This window comes from Bemisia tabaci, chromosome 10 (genome assembly GCF_918797505.1).
Source record: "Bemisia tabaci chromosome 10, PGI_BMITA_v3".
Lineage (NCBI taxonomy): Eukaryota > Metazoa > Arthropoda > Insecta > Hemiptera > Aleyrodidae > Bemisia > Bemisia tabaci.
Window position 1 is genome coordinate 15,871,345 of NC_092802.1, and position 27,939 is coordinate 15,899,283.

Genomic DNA, 27,939 nt, shown 5'->3' on the forward strand with positions numbered 1-27,939 from the left:
AAGGGCAAGGGATGATTCAACAGTAGCAAGGGGGAACAAGACCTACTGTAATATTTCAGGAATATCTGAAACGATGTTTTTTCCCTCCCGCAGATAGTCCCTGTATTACATCTATTTCTGATCCTTCTCTTATATTTCTTTTCCTCTCTTTTCAAAAAATCTCTGAAGATTTATTTTGAAGTATGGAGGAAATACAGTATATTTTTGTACAGAAAACTTTTCAAGCAGTCTTTTGTCAAGCAAATCCTGTGTTAGCAGAAATTCTGAGAAGTTAAAATAGAATCGCAAAACTTACTCCACTTCTTTGAATCGGATTAAAAAACACCCACACACACATGAAAAGTACACCCCTCAAAAAATTTATGAGATTTCATGAAGGGAATACTCTTGAATGATTGGAGTTATAATTTTTAAAAGTATTAATTTTTGAGTTGATCTGTTTGATACGAGCAAAGTGTTAAGTGCTTACCTTTATCACTATTTTCCTCTGGAAGCTTAAAACTAGATTCAGGTCCCCACACTGTAATCAAGAGATAATACAGATCATATTAGAACATTGAATATTGTCTGTATCAGATAAATGTACTACCTTACTGTCAGTGGCGAGGCGTGAATGATCGATTATCGATATTTCCCCATTCGAAACGGTGGTAAAGAATCGATTACCAAGGTGTCCGTTGCGAACACCCTGTCTATCGATCCTTCTCCATAGGTTTAAATGGCAGATCAATCGATATATCGCAAAGTACGCCACGCCACTGCTTACTGTACGTGAAACTAAAGAACCTCTTATCATGGTAAGTAAAAATCCTAAATAAATGCGCTCTTAATTTATTTTTAAAAAAAAAAAAAAAAATCGGAACTAAAATAAATCAATCTGACTCATGATTTTGCAGACATTAGTGAAAAACTAGTTCAAACGGGCAAATCACGTATGTTTCACGAACTAAAAATGGTTTTCTTTAATGAATATAATATACGACGAAAATTTCACAATTTTGCACGCTAATACGCACGATTTCCTCGTTTCACCACCAAAATTCATTCTCTTCCAATGTTTGATATCAATGAACTCATTGATTAATCAAATCTAGTTTTTTTATGTAATTTCAGATAAGTAATATAAAGTATTCGAACGATCATAACTACTAATAGTTTGCAGGCCAAGGTTAAAGACAGTTCAGTCTTAAAACTTGAAAACTTTGTTCTTGTTAAATGGGATTCAGATGCCTGTGTTAATTAGGTACCTATATTCTAGCCTCAGCCGAGAAAATTTGTCAAGCTGCCAAGCCAGATTTCATTTAGACGGCCCAGAACAAGACCTATAAATTTTGATACACTCAGAGTGCACCGACTGGTAAGAACCAAACACCTGGACTTAATTTTCGCAGCATTAAACCTAAAGTTACTGCATTTCTTCGCTTTTTTCCTAAAACTAGGGTGCAATATATCATCATAATCATGCTCGCCTAATGATGTTAATAAAAACTGAAATTTGTTGAGCAAGTAAGACTTTCATAAATAAATGGAGGTACCGGCAAACATGAATTCAGTCAGATTTTGTTGTTCTAATTTCTCGCACGCCTTCTGAGGATATTTTCCTCGTGAGTTATGTCCATTTTGGGAATTTTATTGTTTACTTAAGTCAAAGAGCGGGACTTACAGTGACTCATGAAGCTTTGATCTTCTTTGGCGTCTTCTCGCTCCCTTGAATTTTGAGGTGGAGGAGGGTACAGGTGTAGTCCTTGATACGGAGGTAATTTTTCTCCATCCTTGTTTGGAGATAAACCTGATTTGCCTGAGGAGGGGAAAAGAATCAGTAAATCATCATGAAATATGCTTACGCATAGTAACCATAACATAATAAAAGGGAAAGAAAGAAAAAAAATGTTTGTGTCAAAGAGAAGAGGGGGTTATGAAGTGGTTCAATTCTGATTCTCCTTTGAAAACGAAGACTTTTCAGGGAATGCAGGATGCAGGCAAAAATGGACTTCTTATTGCTGGAGCAACAGCTTACTATTCAATCTAAAATAATACTACACTAGCGGTAATAAAATTGAAAAGGGCGCCATGGATAAGTAGAAAATTGACATTCTTATTTGATTCTGAGGAAAACTTTCTCGAAGTAGGAGAATATGGGTAAACTTATGACATAAATGATATTTAGACTATTATCATCGTGGCACAAAAATTAGCTGAGGTAAAAAATTAGCCTCAGGGGGTTGGGTTGCGTGGTTACCACTAGGCTGATTATTGACGTTGATAGACAACGAAGACAAACGAAAAATAAAGCGATTCTATTGGTGGAGGCGGGTGGATGCAATGGACAAAGGAGGTAAGTAATAGACTAACTAAAGGCAACCCACGAGAGACCCTTTAGGCCATCTTTTTCCGTGTAATCTATATAGAAATCACCCATTTTAACCAATAGAATCGCGCCGTACTCCCTGTGTCTTCTTTGTTTATTGCTTTGTCTATCAATTTCAATAATCACGCTGCCACGCTGCCACGCTGCACGTTATCATCATTTCTCCCTTTGTACATAGCAATCATCCGTTTCACTCAATAGGATCGCTTTACACTTCTTAAGTCTTTTTTACTCATAGCTTTGTCTATCAATTTCTGTAAAATTGTTAATTTAATACGTATTGGTAGTAGCGTACGTATTGGTATTTTTAAGATGGAACTTACCAGAGGATCCGGCATGGTGAGGAGGTAGGCCGACGTAGGGGGGCAGAAAGCCCCTCGGCATGACCAGACTGGAAGGGAGGAGTTTAGGGGTGTTGAGGGGCTCCCGGAGGGAGGGCGAGGGGGGATGCCGCTCCCTGGGTTCCTGCGCGGGGGCGGCCGGGTGGTGGCCCCTTGGCGACGAGGGCGAGGGGCTGTTCTTTGGTTTGGAGAGGTTGAGGGGGGCGTCCGGGTCGGTGGGCGCCGGCGCGGGGGCGGGCGCTGGGGCCGGGGGGCACGGGGGGTTGGGCGTCCGGGGCGGCTCCTGCGGCGAGGAGGGTGGAGATCTGCCCGCGGGCCGCTGGAGCTGCGGCAGCGACGGCGAAGACGAGAGCTGCGACATCCAACTTGGCATTGACGGTATCAGCTGCAAGAGAGAGGCGAGCGGTTAGTATTGCAAAAGTAAGAAGGGAGGCAATCGAAGAGGATGCCTGCGGGGTGATTTTTGAAATTGATAGACAAAGCAATAGACAAAGAAGACAAAAAGGATTTGGAGGGATCCTATTGGTAGAAGCGGGTGGTTGCAATGGACAAAGGAGGTAGGTAATAGACTGACGGCAACCCACGAGAGACCCGACAGTTAGTCTATCATTTTCCCCCATTCTATGAGAACCACCCATTTCAACCGATAGGACTGCTTTATACCCCCATGTCTTCTTTGTCTATAGCTTTGTCTATCAATTTCAATAATCAGCCCGCTGATTGGGTTCCTCCTCGGAGAGACGAAAGGACGCCCAATGAAAAAGTGGCGACAGGGGGTTTTAAAAAAGATCTATAGACCTAGAGTCCTTTATGGAGATAGTTAAGACAACGTTGCTTATGGATGTCACAAACGGGAATACAGATTAAATAAATCGGACGTTTTTTGTAATCATTGGTCAGAGACAAGATACCCTCCACTATCCAAGTAGCAGAGGTTGGAACAACTTGCAACAAAATCGTTCGACTCTTGCAATTAATAGATTGATGTGCAGATTGCTTACTCTCTCCCCCGAAGGAGCTATCATTGTTGGAAGTAGTTGCTATTAAGTTGAAACATGTTTCAACTTCAAAGTACTGCTGGTTGCCTATCTTTAGATTTTAAACAACTTCGGTTCAGCAATTTTGCAATCTCCGCAGGTTGCAACTTTGTCTTCCGATCAGATCGCCGAAAATCGGCACTTATCGACCAAAAGTTGACCGAAAGTTGAAACTTTGTTGCAACTAATACCAACACTGTTTCAACTTGTTGCAATTGTTACATTGAAAAATGCCACTTGGGAGGCAATCGAAGAGGATGCCTGATTAGGTACCTCCTCGGAGAGACGAAAGGACGCCCAGTGAAAAAGTGGTGACAGGGGTTTTTAAAAAAGATCTATAGACCTAGAGTCCTTTATGGAGATAGTTAAGACAACGTTGCTTATGGATGTCACAAACGGGAATACAGATTAAATAAATCGGACGTTTTATGTAATCCTTGGTCAGAGACAAGATACCCTCCACTGGTATCTGGCCATTGTGGAAGCTTTTACTTTTGGACCTTCAGAATTCTACTGCTGACTTACCTACATGATTGATTTTCAACAACGTGTTGACAGTTTCGTTTTGCAAACAAGCCGATAATGGCCGACGTTTGGAAAACTTATTTGGCTCATGAAGTCACCCGAAGCTCATCATTGACCATGTAGGTAAGTCAACAGCCGAAACTAGGATGATGACTGTTGCTCCCTAATAATTGTCCATAAGGAATTGTTGAAACTCCGAAAGTGAAAGCTTCCGGCTGTCGCTAGGAGGCCAGTGGAGCGGTCATACTCTTGTAGAAAATTGTATTTTTCAGAGTATAATTACTTAAAATGAAAAATGAAAATGAACTTACTGGAGATGCTGAACTAGATGGTGTGAGCGCTGGCATATTATTATTAGCACCAGGAGGTAAGCCTCTTAAATGATCCAGAAATGGAAGAAATAACAGTGACTGCGGATTTGGGTACTGACTTGAAATTTGACTCTGTAGAAATAAAAATGATTTGGTTAAACATGATAGGAGGAGCACACTGTAAGTAAAGCAATCTTAAAACAACCAATATTGAGTCAGAAGGAAGTATTTTTGGGGTTTAAAAAATGACGGAACTCTGTTCATTTCACAGGCATGTTGAAATTAAAAGCCCATTGACAACTTTGACTGAAAAAAAGTAAATTTATAACATTATTTCGTACATTTTACTTTCTTTTTTTCAGGCGAAGAGGAATTTTCAATTATTTCATTTCAAATCTATACAATCCCGGGTATCACTATATGTATTTTCTTTCGTAAATGGGAACTGAATAGAGGGGGGAAGAGGGAGGGATATAGATGAGAGTAAAGTAAAAGAAAGAGTAAATCATAAGAAAAAAAAATCTTAAAAGCTCACCTGAAGTTCTTGAATTTTATGCTGTTGAAGGAGATAATCCTGCTGCATTTTGAGCCGGTCTTGGTGCAGCTTGTGAAGGTCTAATTGTTTTTGAGATTCTAAAGACATCTGAAACAAAGTAAACAAACTTGTAAGCCTTCGCTCGATAAAAAATTTTTAACGGGCACTTGCATGCATGCGCTCGTAAAATCCATTTAAATTACGACCACAAGTTGATCAACGCGTTGCAAATGCAGACGCGCACATAAGTGTACCTCCTCCCTCCTCCCCAGACGTACATTACTAGCGCCACACTTACATCCTCCAGCAACAAATGTAAACCCCACGTCAAAAACTGGGGGTGCGTCAGACGCCGTTTGTTCTCGCATGTCAATGACTAAAGTCGAAGAATGCCTATCTCAGGGTAATTCTAAACATTAACGGATCAAGCAAATTGCAATATTGATTTTTCTCAATTTAAACCTATGCAAATGTATCGATTCTAGGATTGGCCAGTGCTCGATATGAATCGATTATTCAACATAGGTTTAAATGAGGAACCGGTGTTGCCAAATCGCTGGATTCGCCTCTGGTTCGGCGGGCGGTGGGGCGAACAGCTGATCATAACTCACGGCGGGCGGTAGGAACATCGGCGCACAGTGGATCGAGTCAATTAGAGAGGTCTAATTTTTTTACTTAAACCGCAAATTTTAATGTTAACTTCCTCACATTTTTAACTTTGTAGGGTGTTTCTTGAAGAAAATTTCACTTAGAAACCAATAGAGCCACTTTTAATACTTCAAAATTGTGTTTCGACAGAGTTACGGCCGTTTAAAGTTTCCAAATTTCGTCCGACTTCTCCTATGGACTCGATCCGCTGTGCGACGAGGCGAAAACCGAAAATCGCGCTCTGCTAAATTTACCCGGGCCGCGGGCCAAGATGCACCGGTCCCGGCCCCTGGTCCCCATTCATAGCGCCCCAGGACCCCCGCAAAATACACCCCCCCCCCCTTCGAACGGGATGAATGCAGATGCGCCGCGTTGTGTGGTTCCGCCGTGAAGTGTGGTTGCTCCTCAAGCGGCGCCCCCTCTCTTCCACCCTTGCCGGGTGTTCTCCTTCTTCTTTCTCTTCCTTTTCGCGTGTTTTTTGAATAAAAATCCCGCGGGCGGCGCATCGCCACGCGGCGATGAGAATAACATCCTCTTGCGTTGACACTTGTCGGCGCGTTGCCGGCCAGGGCAGGACCTTATCGCATTCTTCATGAATTGGATTACATTTTGCAATAAGGAACATACTTAATCATACTTGATCTCTGGCTCTCTTATAAAAGCACATATCTGCATAGGGAAACCAATGGCATGTATGCTGTTTCTAAAATGGGCCAGAAATAGTGGTTCCTTATTGCAAAATGTAGTCCAATTGAGGGGCCTGGAGGACAATGCGCTTAAGTGAAGTTTTTCAAAAAAACGAGTTATTAATGAAATCAAGTAAAGCTAGTCGTAATACGTGTGCTGTGAAAAATTCGCCCCCAAATTCCAATTTTTAAGCATCTAAAAGTCAGTTTGAACTTTCTTTCCGCCATGAGAATCCATGCAATTTAGGAACTTCACTGGATAAAAAACACATTGAATCTGGAGTCTAGACTCTTGAAAACATTGATAAGAAAAAATACTCTTGGTTCAATCGGATTTTTGCTTGAATCAAAACGAAATCCGATAAAATTAAGAGGCTTGGTTCTTGATTTAAGCTAGATTCTGATTGAACCAAGAGTACTTTTCTTGTCGATGTTTTTAAGAGTTTGGACTTTAGATCCAAAGTGTTTTTTTTTTCCCAGTGTTCAAACACGTATCTCTTGAAATAGAAAAAACTGCACTCATGCGCCTTGTCCGTCAAACTCCTCAATTGTTCTGTTAAAAATTAAATACTTTTTTTTCATGCTAAAACGCGATCCAGTCGACTTCGAATCTACTCTTGAATCAATTTTGTCTACTTACAACGAGTTACTTGACAATACCCAAACTGAAATAAAATCACAAGTCTCCTCTGCTTCATTTAGCACTTGAAAACCGATTCACACAACGGGAAGTTCCGAAATCAACCCTTGCACTAGATATTTACATACATTTTAGAACAAGAAAAAACACTAAGAAACAAGGCCTGAACTATGTTGGACTTTTTGAGCTATTTTTGAAATTTTTTTGCCTTGTTTTCCCCAGAAAATGGCGTGGACCTATCATTATTTTACCACTTTGTTGCATATATTTTAGTAAAGATCAAATGGTAATTAAAGTTAGATTATACAAAATACGTCATTTGTAGTTTTAGCCCTGGAATATCAGCTTGAGATCATTGTTATTTGGATTTGAGGGATCCTTAATTCCTTTGTAAAATTTCTCAAAGAATATATTCATAAATGTAGGAAACATATATGTTTGTATTGTGTACCTGCTTGAGTAAGGTTGCATATGAGAAGTGTGGTGACATTTTTTTTACCGAAAGAAACGTTCTTGATTGGAGCTATGTCAGATCAAAATTGTAGAACTTGCTAACAACGTTAATTGCTAACAGCATACACGTCCGAGGTATGCACGCTATGCATATTATCATAAATCACGAAACATGAGAGACGCGATGTAAAAAAGTCATCGGGAAAAAAATGCGGAAAAAACGAAAAACCCTAGTGACGATGAATTTGGAAACCAGGTGCGCATGGTCGAAAATCTAGACGAGGACTAACAATAAGTAACCAACGCATAAACGGCAGATCCTTGGTGACAAGAATCAGAGTGATAACATGATGATAATAGATCGAATCTCGAAGAGTGACAATGAACTTATTGCAGAGCAAACAACACGCAAACAATATGTGTCATAGTCCGATCAATTCGACTGATCAGTCACCAACAAGCATTTGAAAGAAGCTTAATCTTGTCGAGAACCCTTGCAGGTGAGTGAACCGAGTCCAGGTGAATCAAAACACATCAACGAAATACAGGAAAGTTGAAAGAAACTATGAATGAACAAAAATGTGGGCTTTGTTTACACCGCAAAACGCAGACACGTGGATTAAGATCGATTGTTCCTGATTTGAGGCTCTTAATCAGTAGCTACTGCAGCACCACAAAACCAGTGGTGGCTCCCACAGTCCTACATAAGACAAGTTCTGAGGATTATCAAAAACTAAAGGTGAAAAAGCACTGAAAATTGTGTTTGAGGGGTGCCTAATTTTCAAGCTTTTTCCGAAAAAAACTCACGTGAAGTGCGCGCGGGAAAAATCCCTAGACTCTCCTCTTGTCCTTCCAAATTTTGCACCAATCACATGTTTTTGGTTCTTTGTGAATTCATCTCATTTATGTATGGTTTCTGTTTGTAAGACTACGTCTAAATAAGGTTTCTTTACCAAATTTTCAGCGAGAGTTCCTCGGAATCAAGTTAAGATCTTCCTAAATGTTAGATTCTAGACCCAGACAGATCCAGATTTTTGTCTCATGCTGAGGAAGCACAGTCTCCTCAAGACATTTGAAAAAGTCTCCATCTCTCATAAGCGCTCTGCGTTAGCGTTAACGCGCGGCAACGATGTTACGGCTTGCGTCGTCAGGACGCATCGACGTTATAGACGTTAAAGTCGACAGTGGCGAAACAAGTCAGCACTCAACAAGCGCGCCTCGCACTTAATACATACACGCTCCCCGCTCGCAGACCAAGTTTGCCAGATTGTGCGATCAAATTTGTATAAGTCGCAGGCAAATAGTAAAATCAGGCATTTTGTTAAATGCCTGGGCAAATGGTCAGCTATTTTTAATTCTGACCCTTTTCTTAATTTTGGACAAAATAACTCATTGCCCTTGTGAGGAAAAATTCTATGTGAAAAGTTACATCATACACTGGAAAAGAAAAACACATTGGATCTAGAGTTCAGACTCTTGAAACATCGTCAAGAAGTACTCTTGATTCAATCAGAATCTAGCTTAAACCAAGAACCAAGCCTCTTAATTTAAGCGGATTTCGTTTTGATTCAAGCAAAAATCCGATTGGATCAAGAGTATTTTTTCTTGTCAATGTTTTCAAGAGTCTTGACTCTAGATCCAATGTGTATTTTCTGTCCAGTGTATACGGTAGTCTTTTCAACGATGTTTACCTCTTGAACGAACATTAGTCATCATTACCAAAATTTTCAGCATGCCATAAATTGCGGAATCCTTGAAATTTTGAAAATTTGTATGAGAGGTATTTAAAGAGGAAGAAACGAGAAAAAATTGTAGATTTGATGAGTTATTTTCCCTAAAATATTAAAAACTTGTGAGCTATTCCCCATAAATGTACACAGTTTCGTGAACTGTCAAAATTTAACTATCTCCCTAAACATTTGATAAATTACCTAATTTGGCTAATGGCCTGCGACATTACTTTACAGGGGGTTGAATGTGAAAAAATCCAGATTTTCCGCACTTTCTGGCAACAATTTTGCAAATTCCGGTGGTGTCCGCGCTGCCCCCGCGGGGGTGAGGGGGGAAGAGGGGGCGCGGCACTTCCTCTCAATTTGTCACACGTCAAATGAGTTGTTGCGACCGTAGCCGTAACGCGCGCCCATTAGGATCTGCGACAAAGCGCCGCAAGCCCCTGGGGTCGTGTCGTTCCCGTCTTCGTCCATTCCGGGGATTTTTGCGCGGAAATCATCGCGAAAGGAGCGTGAAGAAGAAAAGAAGGTGGTGGCAGACAGTGGGGAGGTGTGAAGCATTAGCTTTCGATAGGCTCATTTGACTCTATGGTGAAAAATCGATTATCAAGGTTTTCGTTGGCTATGTCGCAGGCAAATAGTCAAATCAGGTATTTCATCAAATGCTCAGGCAAATAGTCAAATATTCTTACTTAGACTGGAAGAATGATAATTTTGCTAACTGCAGACAAAATCATTCTCTGATCATGTGGGAAAAAATTATCTGTAAAACTTTGCTTCGTACATTGGTAAATAAATTTTTAACTAGCCCTTAACTACACATTCGTCTCAAAATACGCGGCATTTTATAAAATAAATAGTTTTTACGATTTGGACAGTCGAAGAAATATGAGGAGAATTTTTGAACAGGAAATGCAATGATAGTCTGTGCTTTTATGAATGTTTACTCACCAAATATTGGAAATTTGAGAGGACTTTGCGGAAACATGAAAAACCTTGTAAATTCTGAAAATTTGACTATCTGCCTATGCATTTGATACGCAAAAAGACTCCCTAAATTTGAGTAAACGCGTTTATTTGGATTTGATACTGATTTCTAAGACGGGTTCATATTGGAAGAGAGCACCGGTTTTCTCAATGCAAGCAGTCAGGATTCTATCAGAACAAGAAAGTCCTTTTTTTACATAACACTTTTTTAACGTACTAACTTTCCCTAACTCCTTTTTTTACACTGGGGGGGGGGGGGGGTACACATTGGATCTAAAGTCCAGACTCTTAAAAGCATTGACAAGAAAAAATACTCTTGATCAATCGGATTTTTGCTTGAGTCATGAACCAAGCCTCTTAATTTAAGCGGATTTCGTTTTGATTCAATTAAAATTCTGATTGAATCAAGAGTATTTTCACTTGTCAATGTTTTCAAGAGTCCGGACCCTAGATCCAATGTGTTTTTTTTTTTTCCAGTGTAGATACGAGTTGTCAACACCGCGTTGTCACCGCAAAAAGTAACCAAGAATAGTATGCAGTGCGCTGGTTGCTTCCTCCTTGTTTATATTAATTTTTTATCCCCCCCCCATCGCCCCCACCGTTTCCCGTCCCCCGTACTTCTTTCCCTTCGCTGGCGCATCCTCCGATGCAAGAATTAATCTCGAGCTTCAAGTTTTCAACGAACAAATGAATTTTCCGCGCTTGAGAGGAGAGCAGAGGAGAGGACCCTGTTTAACGTATCGCTACAACCGGGGAACGACGTCGTTATACTTTCCGTGCGGCTCAACTTCGCTGGATCCGCGAGAAAATTAATTGGAGGGGGCGAAATTAACATCGACGGCACGGCCTTGTAAGAATTATTCATTTTGCAGCGGAATCCCCCCCCCTTTCCCGAAGTTCGCGCTGAGGGAGGATGCCGCATGCTCACCGAAAGGATTGTCACAGCGAATATAATATAGATTGCATTTTGCAAAAAGGAACCACAAGCATTCCAACGTCGCTAAGATTGTGCAACTTTTTTTATCTTGCAAATATAAACTGCATTGCATTTTGCAAAAAGGAACCAAGACGATTCCAATGTTCCTAAGATGGTGCAGCTAACAATCTTTGTAATAAAATCCCTGGCATTACGCAAAAAGTTAAAGTTCCAAAGGTAATTTTCGTCTTGAATTTATAGTTTATTGTGGGGTAAAGATAAATTTTAATTAGATGATTTGTCTATAGTTGCAAGGTTAAAAAGTTGCACAATCTTAGCAACATTGGAATTCTTGCGGTTCCTTTTTGCAAAATGCAATCCAACTGATCATCTACACAAGTTTTATCTTTGCTCCCAATAAAATATAAATTCAATACGAAAATTACCATAGTTAATTTAATTTTTTGCGAGGTTTCAGTAATTTTATTGTGAGGAATATAAGCTGCACGATCCTAGCAATATTGGAGTGCTTTTGGTTCCTTTTTGCAAAATGCAATCCATATATCGATGGTATAAACGGCAAATATGTGAACCTCAGTTTGCGGTATTCCAAAATTTCCGCTTTAAAAATTAATTATCCGCTTTCAATTTTTCCGCTTGAATTTTTTTTTTAAAAAAAAGGAGATCGAATATAAATCGTGCCCTGAAATTTTCACGGAATATTCTTCGCATAGAGAAGAAAAATGACAGGAAGTTTGCACCAAAATTTCGATTTAGTGAGCCGAAAGTTCAGTTAGTAGATCGGAAAGGTCCGACATCTGTGAATCGAAAATTTGGTTCAGTGAACCGAAAATTCGGTTGAATAATTCGACGGTTTCAATTATAAAGAATCAAAGTCACGGAAAGTTGAACCGGTGCGCCAAAATTTCGATTTAGCGAGCCGAAAGTTCCGCTGAGTGCTCGACCGTTCATGCGACCGAACTTGCATTTCAGCGCGGAGGGCCAGCTTCAATGAAGCCATCGCCAGCCTTAAAAATAACCCGCGTGACGGCGAAGAAACATGCGAATAAAATCCGAGTAAGTATATCTCCTCGCACAAACGGCTGTTGACGAGTGAATCGCTGGTTTATGACAGGAATAAAATCGGAGCGAGATGAGCGTGTCAGCGCGCGATCAGCGGAGGGAGGACCCGTGTCGGTCACGATTCGCGTTTGATGCGCCTTCAAAAGGGCGGTTATGCAATAAAGCAACGCGGACGTTCGTTTAGTTGCGTGCGCCAACTTCAATGACCGACCAGATACTGCACTTTCAGAACGATCAATTCAAAAGGAGTTCGGCTAGTTACGGGGTTCGAGCAACATTACGTCGCACAGTGGATCGAGTTAATTAGAGAGGTCGGACAGGAAATTTGTGACTAACACTGCAAATTTTGATGTTTATTTCGTCACATTTTAAATTTTAAGGGGTGTTTCAAAAAGAAAATTTCACGAGGAAACCGCTGGAACCACTATTAGAATCTCAAAGTTTTGTATAAACGGAGTTATAAGCTTTTAAAGTTTCCTAATTTTGTCCGACCTCACCTATTGACTCGATCCACTGTGTGTCGCATAAAAATTGGTTCAGATTTGATACATGGATAAAAAAGATACACAATAATGCCTGCAACGTTAAAAAAGTGCAAAGATTATTTGAACCGTATGTTCTGAGATGCAACTGGTGTTTCATGCGCAATACATGTATTGCGCTAAATAAATCTCAGTGCTGCAGCACTTAGATTTATGGGAAAGTATCCATAATTCTCCTAAAAAATCAAAATTTAATCGGAGGAAAGCTCACAACTCTAGATTGTTCATGCGGCGTTTTTCCTTCACTGGAAAAAAAAAAAACACATTGGATCTAGAGTCCAGACTCTCAAAAACATCGACAAGAAAAAATACTCTTGATTCAATCAGAATCTAGCTTAAATCAAGAACCAAGCCTCTTAATTTGAGCGGATTTCCTTTTGATTTAAGTTTAAATCTAATTGAATCAAGAGTCCTTTTTCTTGTAAATGATTTTAAGAGTTGGGACTCTAGATCCAATGTGTTTTTTTTCTTTTTTTTTTTTTTTTTTTTTTTTTCCAGTGTTAGAGAGGCAGTAATCGCACACGGATGAGTTCACCGGACTGTCTGTCGGCGATGGATGAGGCATTGAAATTCGAACATTTTCCACAAAACTGACAACAGCGGAAGAGGGGAGCATCAACAGATGAATCCGAAGTGAGGGCGAAATTGTGTTTGCGCGTAAAAAAGCATCGATGAATGCACCGCTCCGAAACGGCGGAGCTTTTATTTTTTTATTATCAATTCCCTTTATTCTCGCCCGACGAATGAAAGTCCGAAAGAAGAGCAGGCGGCGCCATTGTTTTTCGCCGGCTGCCAAGTATTCATAATTGGAAATGCCCCCGTATCGCACCATAGTTGACGAAATCAACGGTAAAGTATAATCATATAAAGTCGCATCAGTAGAAACGAGACGAACGCTCGGTGAAATTCGACAACCAAAGCCAGGCAACGTTGTCGAATCAAACTGTAATTACAATAATTTCCATTAAACTGCGCGGGCCGAATTAGATCTACCTATGCTCTTTGTCGATTATTTTGCGCGGCATACCCGGGCGAAAAAAAATGGACGCTTTTTCAGCAAGAGTGGGCTTAAAAGCCGGGCTTTAGAAATCGTTTATAATTGATATTCGTGATTAGAGGTGGAGGAAAAATAGTTGGTGGATTCGGGGGGGGGGGGGGGACGCTTGCGTAGCCGGGATTCAATGAAATGGGTTGCTGCATTGTATCACGAGAGCAGGGCCAAAATATCAGGAATTCGAAAATTCGCTGTTAATTTTCGTCATTATGACCCTCTTCCTGTTCTCTCGCGGAACCGATTGGGAGATTTTTACTCTCGCTTTTGAGCTCATTCCGGGGGCGTAATTAAATAGACATAATAATGGACGAGTTTCATCATTAACTCCGTTCAATTGAAAATCGAAACTGCACCAACAGTACTCCGAGAAAATTAGTGTATTATTTCTTCAGCAGAGAGACACAAATTTGAGAGCATTACATACAAATTATTCATATTATTCAAATTAAAAGATGTTACACTGGAAAAAACACATTGGATCTAGAGTCCAGACTCTGAAAAACACCAACAAGAAAAAGTACTCTTGATTCAATCAGAATCTAGCTCAGATCAAGAACCAAGCCTCTTAAATTAAGCGGATTTCGTTTTAATTTAAGCAAAAATCCGATTGAATCAAGAGTAGTTTTTCTTGTCAATGTTTTCAAGAGTCTGGACCCTAGATCCAATGTGTTTTTTTTCCAGTGTATTTGAAATTTGACGGGAAAACTTACAATTTGAATAATCTACTGTCGTCCGCAGCAAGAGCGCAAACATGTTTGTATCTTCATCCTAGGTTTCAACAATTCTTCTCAATTTTTTTAATTTAATCGCGTCAGACGTTCCCTGATTTCTTCCCATATTTTCTATTGTCACATTAAAAGTAAGCAACATACTTTTATTTTTATTACTAGAAGCGGCCCGCGGTTCAGGAGGGGAAAAACAGAATATAATGTAATCTTATATACGTGCATTTAGGCTTGCGATGATACAGATTTTCCATAGATGCATTCTTTACACATACCATTTCATCGACAGACGCATGGTTTTGCGTGCAATTCGCTCAAACCGTTTTTTTTTTTTTTTTTTTTTTTTTTTTTTTTTTTTTAAAGTCACTTAAAAGTCAAAATTAGTTTTCCTGAAGAAATAAAACCCAAAATAATCGGAGCAAAGGACGACTTACTATAGAGGGTTAAAAGAAACTCTACATGTCACAACAACTTCATATACTGTTGCATGTGACGGATACAAAACGAATTTCATCATGACGCCTGGATCATGCAACTATTCGGGCAGCATGGATGTCCGTGTTGCATATGCGCGGAAGGGAAGGCGTTTTGACTTCAGACGCGAACTACCTAATCGGCAGCGCTCAGTGGGCGCTCAGCGAGCCAATGAAAGGAGCCATTAAAGGGAATAAGTCAAAATGTGGAAACATTAAAAGCTCATATTAATACCATAAAATCATATTAAGCTGATATCAAGTTACAAACGACATTCTCTGAAAATTCGGAGGAAATTTTCTCATAAACATTCCCATAAATTCATGATTGATCAGAGGAAATTTGGCGACGCCTAAAGGCTCATACGGCGTTTTTCCTTATCACGGCAGTGTTACTAACCTCCTTCCGATCGTCAAACACACTCTCAGTTTGGAGACACAATCCCCTCGAAAAAGGTGATATCAAATTACAAACGTCATTCTCTGAAAAATCGGAGGAAATTTTTTCATAAATATTCCCATAAATTCGTAATTGATCAGAGGAAATTTGGCAACGCCGAAAGGCTCATACGGCGTTTTTCCTTCATCACGGCAGTGTTACTAACCACCTTCCGATCGTCAAACACACTCTGAGTTCGGAGAAACAATCCCCCCGAAAAAGAACCGAGCACCAGAAGGACGGAGCCAAAGTTGTCGTCCCGTCACCGTTAATCCTATTTTCACGCAGTTAAGAGGATAAATCATGGACCACACGCGGCAACACCGCGGAGAGGAAGCCGCGGACCGCGGAAAGATTTACACCCCATCGACCTCTCCGTTTTCGCATAAAAGAAATTATCTGGTTATTAAGAGGCGTCAGGAGCGTGACAGGAAAAACAATAGACGGGAGAAAAAAATGATAGAGGATATTATTTTTGGACGGAGATGAGAGGGAAAAAGGGGAAAAATCGAAGCGCTGAAAAGAAACAACAAACACCGGGATGACTGATGCGCGGCCGCGAGGATCATAATCATTTCGTGCTCGCGATTAATCGATCGATGAGCTATTTGAGCCTATGAGAAAGGATCGATTATCGATATCACCTTGATAATCGATTCTTTAACATAGTTTCTGATGGAAAAATATCGACCCACGCTTCGCCGCTGGGTCCAATTAGGAGAGCGGCGGGGACGGGGGGCGCTGGGGGGATTAGTAGGAACAATCGACAAGAATGAGTGATGGCGTCGCGATGCGCCGTCGATTGTGATGTATCGAACCCCGTTGTATCGAATTCCGATTTTTTTCGCTCGCCACCGTCCAAGTGGGTAATCGGTGAGGAGTTTCCCTGTTTTCCGGATTGTAAGATTCCCAAACGCAAGGGCGGATCCGGCCACTTGGAATGGAGGAACGGTAATTAAAGGGTCTCGTTTAGAAAATAGAACTTTTTTCTGCTCTGGCTTCCCTCACATGCTTTCTGGAATGAACTTGAGTTCCATTTTACCCAGAGTTGTGGCATATTGGATCCTGATTGGTCCTGGATGTAACTAGAGTATACCTATATAGGGAGAGTATGGACAACTCGAAATATTTAGCTCTTAGGGCCCAAAAGGGTAGGTAACCTCTGAAGACGAAAAGTGTCACTGTCAATCTTTGGACTCCAATATCAAACGAAAATGGACAAGAAAATTCATAAGTAAGCAGTCTTCCGCCAAAATGAGTAAGTTTATGCAAAAACCAAGTCAAATGCGTGCTTAACCTTGACAGTTCCCATCAATTGTGATTATAAATCACTATGGATAATTTGAATTCATAGGTTGCCTACCCTTTTGGGGTCTAAGAGCTCCATCACCGAACCTCAAAATTTTCGACGTGTCCATACTCTCCCTACATAGGTACTCTAGATGTAACGAACAGGAAGATTATACACTGCCGTGATAGCGAAGGGAGCAGGAAGTGCAAAAATGAAGATTTGAGAAGTTGCCCGATTAAGTTTGGCAATAGCTGATGTGGCTTGGTTCCTTTCTGCTTGACGTGGTCCAATTGGACTGAGTTAAGCAGAAAGGAACCAACCCACATTTTGGGCAAAATTGAGTTATAAGTGGTTTTGAACTCAACCACTGCTCTACTATCTATCGCCAAAAATTCAAAGTTTTCGTTGGAGAAAATTTTGCAGAAATTGAATTTGAAGTTTATTTTTTACATTGAGTCTTATGCAGGAGCCAAACTTTAAACCTCCTTTTCTCCGTTCGATCCCGATGTGGCTTGGTTCCTTTCTGTTTAACTCCGTCCAATTCAGACTTGATTTGCGAGGAGGAATTCAGCAACTCTAAAATGAAGTTACGCTCTCTTATCTACAACGACGAACTGATTAGAGAAAATAAATTTGGGGGAGGCGAGGGACTCAGTACCTGATACCTGTAATCTTTACCTGATACCTGTAATCTTGATAAAAACTCTGAAATACATCGGAGAAAAAACCTCAACAAAAAAAAAAAATGAAGGAGGCAATCTATCCCTCTTCCCGAAGAATGTCCGTGCCTCCATTCACCTACATCCTGACTATTTGTAGTTGCCCTTTCCGAATTCTGTAAGCTCGTCGAACAGAAAGTATCGATCCTCGATACGTCGACCAGATTTCGTCGACAAGGTAAATAAAAAAATTTATAATAGGAAGCATTAGATTTATATTTACATTTTTCTCATTTATATTTTCAGAGCAGGGCCGGAGCGGGGTGGGGGCGTCCGGGTGACAGACAACATTGAAGAATTGCTTGGCAGAGGCTCAAGACAAGTGACAGCGCGACACCGCCCTCCCCCCTTTCCCTCCCTGGGGGGGGCGGGGGAGGGGGTGGAAGCTCATCATCGACTAGCACAACCGTTTATATCAGTATCGTTTCGGAAAACAAAGGTTGTCATCCCTATACTCTGCCGTGCTACGTAAAAACGCCATATGAGCCTTCAGACGTTGCCAAATTTCCTTCGATGAAAACCGAATTTACTGAGCAAATTGCGAATATTTTTTTCCAAAATTTTCACACAATAAATTTTGTACGCGATTTGATTCAAAATATCTGAAAGTTTCAAGGAAAAATATGCATAAATTTCGTCAAGAATGCATGTTTTATCCAGGGAAATTTGGCAACTCTCGAATGTTCATACGGCGCTACGAAAAAACCTCGTATAAATCCTCGGAGGTTAAAACATTTCTCGCTGTGAAATTCGAGTTTTTTGGGAAAGTCATGAATGCTTTTTTATTCCGATGTTCCCATTCGTTCCGCATTTGAACTTGATCCTAAATATATGGACGTTTTGAGGGAAAATATTCAAACATTCCTGAAAAATGAATATTTTACTGGGGAAAATTTGGCAACATTCGAATGTTCTTACGCTGTTTCTCCTCGGCATGGCAGGATGGACCGCTTCGCTGTGACGCGTGGCTTAAACAATGACGACTTTTGCGTCATCCTCGAGTTTGAAGCGCCATAAATTTAGGCGCCATCCGCGAATTACATCACGCACATTTTTTGGTTTTTGTGACGCTTTTGCTCGTCCCGTGCTCGTTGCACGATGTTCTAAGCTTTTCCGAAACGCGCCGTCCTTGGTTTGATCTTTGACGAAAAAGGACGCAGAAATGGTCTTTTGATGATCAGTGGTGTGGCGTGAATTGCGATGTATCGATTGTTATGCCATTTGAACCTACGGTGAAGAATCGATTATTAAGGTGTTTGCTGCGAACACCCTGTTTATCGATCCTTTTCTATAGGTTTAAACGGCATAACAATCGATATCGCAAAGCACGCCACGCCACTGTTGATGATGAGGATTGTTCGACAGACTTTATGGTAGCTTGTGCCATGATACAGTAGTCGTTACCATGCATTTCGTAAATGTATTCAGAATTATATTTATCGTCAACCAACATTATCATCAGGGCCGGATTTAGGGGGTGGCCACATGTGCCGCGGCCTATGGCGGCAAATTTAGAGAGCGGCAAATTTTGAAATTTTTTCAAATGTAGGTATAAAAAAAAAATCGGATTTGGAAAAAAATTACGAACGAGAAAAGGCGTCAAAATTTCTCATTTCCGGAGAGTTGAAGTACAGTAATTTCTAATCTGTTCGTCTTTCGGTGATACAAGAGACAGCACCTTTCATTAGTATAGTTGGGAGATGAACCAAACACGCAATTTGGCCTGGAGCGGCGCGGCGCAGAGGGCAATGATGACGAGGACTTGAGATGTAAAGGAGAAGCCCTCAGCATGCTGGTCAGCATGAAACACATAATAGCGCCTACAAGACTCTATGAATACTTCACGCATAGCGTCAAACGTAGTGCGGTCAGCAGCGGTTGGCGTGAAACGCATAGCGCCTACAAGACTGTAGGGATACTTCACGCATTGCGCCAAACACATTGCGGTCGGCGCGGTAGCGGAAATTAACGCGCCGGCATTTGGGGGGCTTCGCCCCCCCATCCGCTTAGCGGATTGGTGCGGGGACCGCACGGGACTTTCTCGCTCGAGCCGGCGCTTCGCGCCGGCATAGACACTTTTACTGGAATATTTAGAAAAATACTGCCAATTTTACAAAATCATAAAGTTTGATTGGAATTTTGATCACAGGATAATAGTTATGAAATTTTTATTCAAACCATTGAACTTCATTGTAAATGTCTTCGCGATATGTGGTGAATTCATATATTCGGACTCGACTTGTTGATTTTATGAGGCATCTTCAATTAAATATGTAATTGATTAACTAAGTCTCCTGTCAAAGATGGCGATCCGTAAAAATCTTAGCTTTTCTACGATTCATTAGGATCCATTAGATTCATTGACATCATACTTCAGATACGATTTTATATTATAATCTCTCCTTAAGCACGGTCAAAAGCCATCAAATATCTACTTGAATGGGTAGAATGACTATTCGATGTTCAAATAGTCTTAAAACTAAACGGTTTTCGCTTAGCATCTCCCAAATTTTAAATTTGGCGGGCGAATCTACCTGCTGGAAGGTTCACGACACGCCCGCCAGGAGCGCCATCTCCTTACCGCGTATCCCCGTAACTCAAAGCGAAAACAATAGAGAGCGCCATCGACAAACGTCAACGAGAGACAAGTCAACAAACGTCACGTTATAACAATTATAACCTCCTTCATTAACAAGCATTAAATCAGTCATATTTGTGCCGAATTATTACATTATATTTGTGCTTAGTACCTCGTAAAAAGGAACCGCAAAAGATGGAATCTGCCGGGATTCTAAATTCATTAACAACAAACATATTAGTTTTTAATAAAGATCTAAGTGTCAGTTCTTGGCGTTAGCTTGATGATTCATAGTACCTTTGTAATGTGAGTATGTATCTAATTAGTTGTCTAATTTTGCTTTGTGATTACCTACGGAGTAATTTTGGAAATAGTATATGATGCATTATATAATGCATTTGAATTCCTAGGTTTCACCTGACTCAAAGCGTTTGCTGCTATTATCTAGAAGCGCTCCGACTCATTTATCAGAGAATTGAGCGTTTCCTATCGGCCCCTCTGCAATTATGAGATTAGTCCATGAATCCTTTAGGAACTTAAATTAATGACTCAGATGGTGCTTTTGAGCCAACTTTCAAAGAATTAAAGGCATTTTTTCAAAATCTACAGTCCATGAGCTCTCCGTGTGACCGAAGTGCTCTCCTCGCTATATGACGCGTAACCCTTCAATTTTTAGTTTAGTCCAAAGACCTCGTAGGAACTTAAATTAATGAACCAGGTGGTGCTCTGATGCCAACTTTCGAAGAATTGAAGGCATTTTATTTTATTTTTTTTCAAATTTACAGTCCTTGAAAATGAGCTGTTTCGCGGAGCAAAGTGCCCTACTTTTGGGCCTCGTATCTCTTGAATTTTGAGTTTAGTCCAAAGATCTTTTTGGAACTTAAATTAATGACCCAGGTGATGTGCTTGATGCCCATTGTTAAAGAATTAAAGACATTTTTCAAAATTTACAGTCTTTCAAAATGAGCTTTCCGTGTGATTTTGCTAAAAATGGACAATTGAGCGTAGCCCCCCCAAATTTTAGCGTACCTCAAAATCGTTGAACGTGCATAAGGAGACCATAGATATGGTGTCCTGTGCCAATTTTGAATGAAATCGAACAGATAGATTCTGAGATATCGCTGTAGACAGATTTGGGGGACGCCACACGGACGGACACACATTTTTTCAAGTATGGTTATTTTTACTCCTGGGACCTTAAAACGTCTAGAAATGATGAAATTTCAACTTTTTTTTTTTTTTTTTTTTTGGAGGATGACAATACTTCCTCTCTACCCTATGGGAGCGAAATAAAAATGATTAAACCACATTCATGATTATTCTTTCATAATTTTTTCGTTCGTTTCTTATAAATGAAAGGCCTTGTCCACACAGAGATAGGTTCACGGAACTTAACTTTTGCGCAAAGTTCCGTGAACTTTTGCTAGTGTTGACAGGGCTTCCACAAAAAATGTGCCCAACACGAGTAAACGCGTCTTATTCACCCCTCCTCCTCCGGCAAATTCACTTGATGGTTTGCATCGATGTTTCAAAACGAATGAGCAGGGGGCGGCAAAATACAGGCGGTCCATAGGCGGCAAATAGGTAAATCCGGCCCTGATTATTATTTTATCAAAAATCAAGTGGACTAATGGTAAAATTTGCCAATTTTTGCTCCAGGCAGTGACCGGGGCTATAGGGAATATGCGTTAAATCCTGTGGCATCATGTCAATGTATAGTGAATTAATTCCAAAATTCGGAACTTTTTAATAATCGGAACTTTCTGAATCTTCTGAACCCCCGGAATTTTCAGCTCATTATGGAATTTCCTCGAAATGTGCAGTTTTTTGCCGGTTTGACCATTTATCTTAAGAAATTTAGGGACGCTTTGATCAAATTTGACGATCTTCGGAACTAAATCCGGGCGTATTTCGGAATTTTTCCCTGGAATTTTCCTCGGAACTTTGGCAAATCGTAATAAGGAATCTCTCGATCAAATAAATAATACCAAGGCCAATTTTGCAGCCATGTAATAGAGTTACGTTCTTCACTGGAAAAAAAAAAAAAAAACTCATTGGATCTAGAGTCCAGACTCTTGAAAACATTGACAAGAAAAAAATACTCTTGATTCGATCAGATTCAAGCTTAAATCAAAAGGAAATCCGCTCAAATTAAGAGGCTTGGTTCTTGATTTAAGCTTAAATCTGATTGAATCAAGAGTCCTTTTTCTTGTCAATGTTTTCAAGAGTCTGGACTCTAGATCCAATGTGTGTTTTTTCCAGTGTTTCATCCGGGAAACTACGAACTGTGGTCACTGCATCAAAAGTACAGCGTTGAGTGACCGTTTCCTCCATCATAGCGCGAGAATCTGAAAAATATCAGAGCTGGAGGCGGCCGGCGGGCGCGGCGAGTGACTGAAACCGGGAACGGAAGGTATTCTGCCTTGATAGCGAAGAGAGCAGTAAGTGAATGCTGGGATGAACCTCGAGACACATAAAAACATGTGCTAATCACGGCTCATACAGAGCTGCACTTACGGCTCTCTTCGCTATCACGGTAGTATTCTTCTTGAGGCCGATGCACTGAAAAAAAAAATCTCGGTGTATTTACTAAGAAAAGGGTAAAATTACCAAGAATTCAGGGTTCTATTTGATCCCAGTTTTTTCTTGGTAAAATTACCCTTTATGGAATCGGTAATTTCACCGAGAAATCTCGGTAAAATTATTGAACTTTCTCGGTAATCTTACTGGACCTTGGTAAAAACGCCAATATTTTTCATCGACTGTGGTAGAATTACCGAGATCAAATAGCAAAGTTACCGGGAATCGATTACCAATAAAAGTGGTATTCTTACCTGAGAAAAACAGTAAAAATACCGGTTTTTAGGTAAGCTTGCCAGTCTGTCTTGGTCAAATTACCAATAATTGGTAAAATAAGTGAGATGGTAAAGGTACCAACGGACCTTGGTAAAAACGCCGATAATTTTTTTCAGTGTGGAGGCGGCGCAGCGTGGCGGGTGACTTGACGGGAGGTATTCTGCCGTGATAGCGAAGAGAGCAGTAAGCGCATGCTGGGATGAACCTCGAGACACATAAAAACATGTGCTAATCATGGCTTATTCGGAGCTGCACTTACGGCTCTCTTCGCTATCACGGCAGTATTCTTTTTGAGGCCGATGGAAGATAATACAAGACAGAGGAGGCGTTGTTTTTACTCCGCACTGAAAAAAAATTCTCGGCTTTTTACCACGGTCCGTTGGTACCTTTACCATTTCACTTTGTTTACCAATTATTGGTAATTCTACCAAGACAGACTGGTAAGCTTACCTAAAAACCGGTATTCTTACTGTTTTTTTCAGGTAAGAATACCACTTTTATTGGTAATCAATTCCCGGTAACTTTGCCATTTTATCTCGGTAATTCTACCACAGTCGATAAAAAATATTGGCGTTTTTACCGGGGTCCAGTAAAATTACCGAGAAAGTCAATAATTTTACCGAGATTTCTCGGTAAAACTACCAATTCCATGAATGGTAATTTTACCAAGAAAAAACTGGGATCAAATAGAACCCTAAATTCTTAGTAATTTTACCCTTTTCTTAGTAAATACACAGAGATTTTTTTTCAGTGTACTGAGCTGTATTTACGGCTCTCTTCGCTATCACGGCAGTATTCTTTTTGAGGCCGATGGAAGATAATACAAGACAGAGGAGGCGTTGTTTTTACTCCGGGCTTCAACAAATAATGGAGAGGCGGATTCTCTTTGAGCGACCCGGGCGAGATGAGGAGAAACCGCGCTTTGAATATTGAAGCACGGTTCCGGCACCCGGGGTCGCCGTGTCACGCCGGTCTCGCACAGGGATTTTCGGCGAAAGGGGGACTAATTTTCAAAACCTGGCGCCTCTGTTCATCCCAAGATAACCGCTGCCTGGGATCATCGCCCCACAAAGGCACCCCCGATGCCCCCCCTCTCCCCCCGCTCACGCTTTTTCTGCGAGGCTCAACCGAAATGCGGAGGGTCGAGCTGTCAGATTTCAAGTGAATCCACACCGGAAGTCAACAAACACACTGAAAAAAAATTCTCGGCGTTTTTACCAAGGTCCGTTGGTATCTTTACCATCTTACTTTTTTTTACCAATTATCGGTAATTTTGCCTGGACAGACTGGTAAGCTTACCTAAAAACCGGTATTTTGATTGTTTTTTTCAGGTAAGAATACCACTTTTATTGGTAATCAATTCCCGGTAACTGTGCTATTTTATCTCGGTAATTCTACCACAGTCGATGAAAAATATTGGCGTTTTTACCAAGGTCCAGTAAGATTACCGAGAAAGTTCAATAATTTTACCGAGATTTCTCGGTGAAATTACCGATTCCATAAATGGTAATTTTACCAAGAAAAAACTGGGATCAAATAGAACCCTGAATTCTTCGTTATTTTACCCTTTTCCCAGTAAATACACCGCGATTGTTCTTTTCAGAGCATAGAGATATCGAACTGACTTTGTTGATATACTGGTTGAGCTTTATATTTTTGGCAAAAACGGATTTAACTAAAGAGTTCACCAATTGTTATCTTTATAATAAGATAATGGTTAAAATAATTCTATTTACCTCTTTATTTTTTTTTATTTTGTTTATTAATGTTTTGGGTCTGATTCCTTACGTTTTTTCTTGTTCTGCACATTTTGTATTTTCTATTAGCTTCGGGTGTCCTCTCTGGGTATCTTTCATCTTCTTGTCTTGGTTGTTTTGGTTGTTTGGTTTAGCTCATTCCAGATATTTACTCACTCAGGATTGGACATATCTAAGTCAAAAGAAACCATATCCAGTGTAACCTGAACCCTGTCTTGCGTGTGCTCTTATGGATGTCGGAGCTCATTTTTGGGTGGTTTTAGCTCCTTTTTGATTTGAATGCCTCCTAATAATGAAAAAAAATACCCTCGTTTGTTCTCTTTTTCATCAGAGAATAATATTAGGAAGAGCCACCACATTATCATTGAGTTGGACAGTTTTTGAAGCAACCTTTCAAAGTTAAAAGGACGATTGTGAAGATATACGCGGTTGATGTCAACGTCTAACGCCATGGATGCAACCATCCTCGCTTGAAAGATAGGCGAGTTGCGTCTTGAATGTGTTGAAGGCGCTCAGATTTTTTTAGCGCATCGCCGTAAATCGCTAGAACAACCTGATATTTTCTTATTCTCATTTTGAGGAGTAGCTTCGTGCCTCAGCTTGCCTTAAAAACAGAATTTGCCAGGAAAATTGTGAATATTATTTTTAAAAATTTTCAGACAATTTTTTACGCAATTTAATCTAAAATACCTGAAAATTTCAAGGACAAATATACATGAATGTTGTAAAAAATACATTTTAATCAAAGGAAATTCGGCAACTCTCGAATGATCATACGGCGTTCTTCCTTAGCACGGCAGAGTAGCGCATCAAACACCAAAGGGAGGCCGTGCAGTCCGAGCAGAGAACTTTTTCCTGATGACCGAAAATCGGGTTTAACGTCCATGTGGCAACGCGTGACAACCCTTATAAAAGCGCTCGAAACACTGCACTGACGGTAAACAAAAATAAACATTGTCAACAAACCTTATTTTTCATGCTCACCAGCCGTAATCATTTATTCATTACTTGGATACATTCTGACTCGAAACCAACAGATTCCTCCGCTTCAGATTTTCCCGCCTTCAACCCCCCCCCCCTCTTCGCCCCCTCATCACCGCCACCTCTTTTACCCCCCAGCTCTCCTTTTCTTTCCCTCCTAACCAACCAACCAACTCCATTACCGACCAAGTTCAATTTCCAAGTTTCCCGGAACATAATCCCCGCTGTTACTTATCTTTCCAGTTGTCTTTTGCTCCGCTGAAACTTTATTCATTTTCCATCCCCGACTCGTTCGTTTTTGTTCGCGGAAGTTTTTTCTCGGATTCATGCGATGAGATTAAAGGAAATATATTCCGCGTTGATGATAAAACTGGTGAAAAAACTATCTCATATCGTAGCATTGGTTGTATTCTGCCGGCAAAACAAATCTGATTGGTAGCGATTTTTGCAGAAGATCGTACACACTGAGAAAAACACTCATAGGAAACTCGACTAAATGACGTTTGAATATCTTTCTGATGGAACACTTCAGATAGTCTGCCGTGCTAAGGAAGAACGCCGTATGAGCTTTCAGGTGCTGCCGGATTTCCCTAGATAAAACATGAATTTTCAGGAAAATCTGTGAATATTTTTCCTCCAATTTTTCATAGAATTTTATTCATCACCAGATCTGCATTATCTGAAAATGTCAAGAGAAAATTTTCATAATTTCCCTCAAAATTAAACATTTTACTAGAGGAAATGGACCACTAGACAAGGTACGAATTTCAGCATTCTGATACATGTTCCTTAACCAAAATTTCACGTAAAACACGGTGCGCACAACGAAAATTACCGATATCAACTCCTTACGAAGATATTTAATGATTCTTGATGCGTAAATTTAAACCACCTGCTCATGAAAACTCAATGCTCTACGTGATTCACATCGCGCGCTAAACGTTATCATGACAGTATCAGGTATCTGCGATTGAAAAATCTGGCAACCTCAATTTTGACGCTTCGGCTCAGCTATATCAGAGTGCTAATAGTTTGAACAACACATGGTGGGAAATGAACATTGCTCGATTGAGAAGCTTGCTGAAACCGTTGTAGTGCGCGATTTGACTCACGTAGAGCTTTGAGTATCTTGTGAGCGGGCGGTTCAAATTCCTCGTAGCCAATATGGAATAAAAACGTAAATGTTTTCGTTAAGAGTTGGTTTAAGTAAGTTTGTCGCGCGAATCGTGCTCTACGTGAAATTCTAACTAGAAAGCCTGTATTAGAATACTTAAATTCGTATACCTTGTCTAGTGGTCCATTAGGCAACCCTCAAACGTTTTTACGGCGGTTTTCCTTATCCGTTTTGTTCCTTATCCGCAATAGTTTGATGCGTCGCATAAACACAATACATGTACGTATTTATGTTTTAATGTTTAAGTTTGATCCATTGAAAATCGAAGTATCGAATATTGGAGTATGACGTAGCCACTAAATCAGTCTACTAAAGTTCTGAAGTGCTGGAAAAAACAATGTCGGAACAATAAGTGGAGCCGATGACCGATCGATAAATTCGGGAGGGTAGTGAGACGATGGCGTTTCGACAAATTGTTTAAAAAATGGGAACCCGACACGTAGTTTATGGCTGCGGCCGGAGGAACTCGGTAAACAGAGCGCCGCTAAAAATAAAATCACTTACCGATGAAACATTTATTTGGACAGGGCTGTCGAAATGGGCATCGATACCGCAGAAAATCAATTATACCTCAATGATTAGTTATGTGTATCGTGTATATGTCGCTGGCAAATAGTAAAATCAGGCATTTTGTCAAATGCCCACAGGCAAATAGTAAAATCAGGCATTTTGTCAAATGCCCACAGGCAAATAGTAAAATCAGGCATTTTGTCAAATGCCTATAGGCAAATAGTCAAATATTCTTACTAAGATTGAAATTCTGGTTCTTTTCCTAATTTCAGACAAAATAATTCATTGCTCTTGCAAGAGAAAATTCCCAGTAAAAATGTGTACGCACAAGAGTATTTTAAACAATTTCTAGCTCCTGAGGAGACACTGATCTTGAATTTTCAGCGTGTCGTAAAATACACACTTTTTGGAATTTCAACATTTAAAAATATGAGAAGCAATTGAAGAGGAAGAGACAAAAAGAGTTCGTAGGTATGATGAGTTATTTCTCCAAAAATAGGGAAAAATCGTGAGCTCTTCGCCATAAATTCACAAAATTGTATATAGACCGTCAAAATTCAACTATCTGCCTAGGCATCTG

At 40.3% G+C, this 27,939-nt stretch overlaps 1 protein-coding gene across 1 annotated transcript in view; it reads right to left on the bottom strand.

Moving 5' to 3' along the window:
- LOC109037710 (transcription factor Sox102F) overlaps window positions 1–27,939 on the bottom strand; it is a 291,991-nt gene that overhangs the window by 5,678 nt on the left and 258,374 nt on the right. Inside the window, exons 5-9 of the mRNA XM_019052503.2 lie at window positions 5,118–5,225; window positions 4,583–4,714; window positions 2,692–3,094; window positions 1,664–1,798; window positions 470–520 (exon numbers count right to left, since the gene is read on the bottom strand). Coding sequence (XP_018908048.2) covers window positions 470–520; window positions 1,664–1,798; window positions 2,692–3,094; window positions 4,583–4,714; window positions 5,118–5,225 — 829 coding nt within the window. The remainder of the gene's footprint in view (window positions 1–469; window positions 521–1,663; window positions 1,799–2,691; window positions 3,095–4,582; window positions 4,715–5,117; window positions 5,226–27,939) is intronic.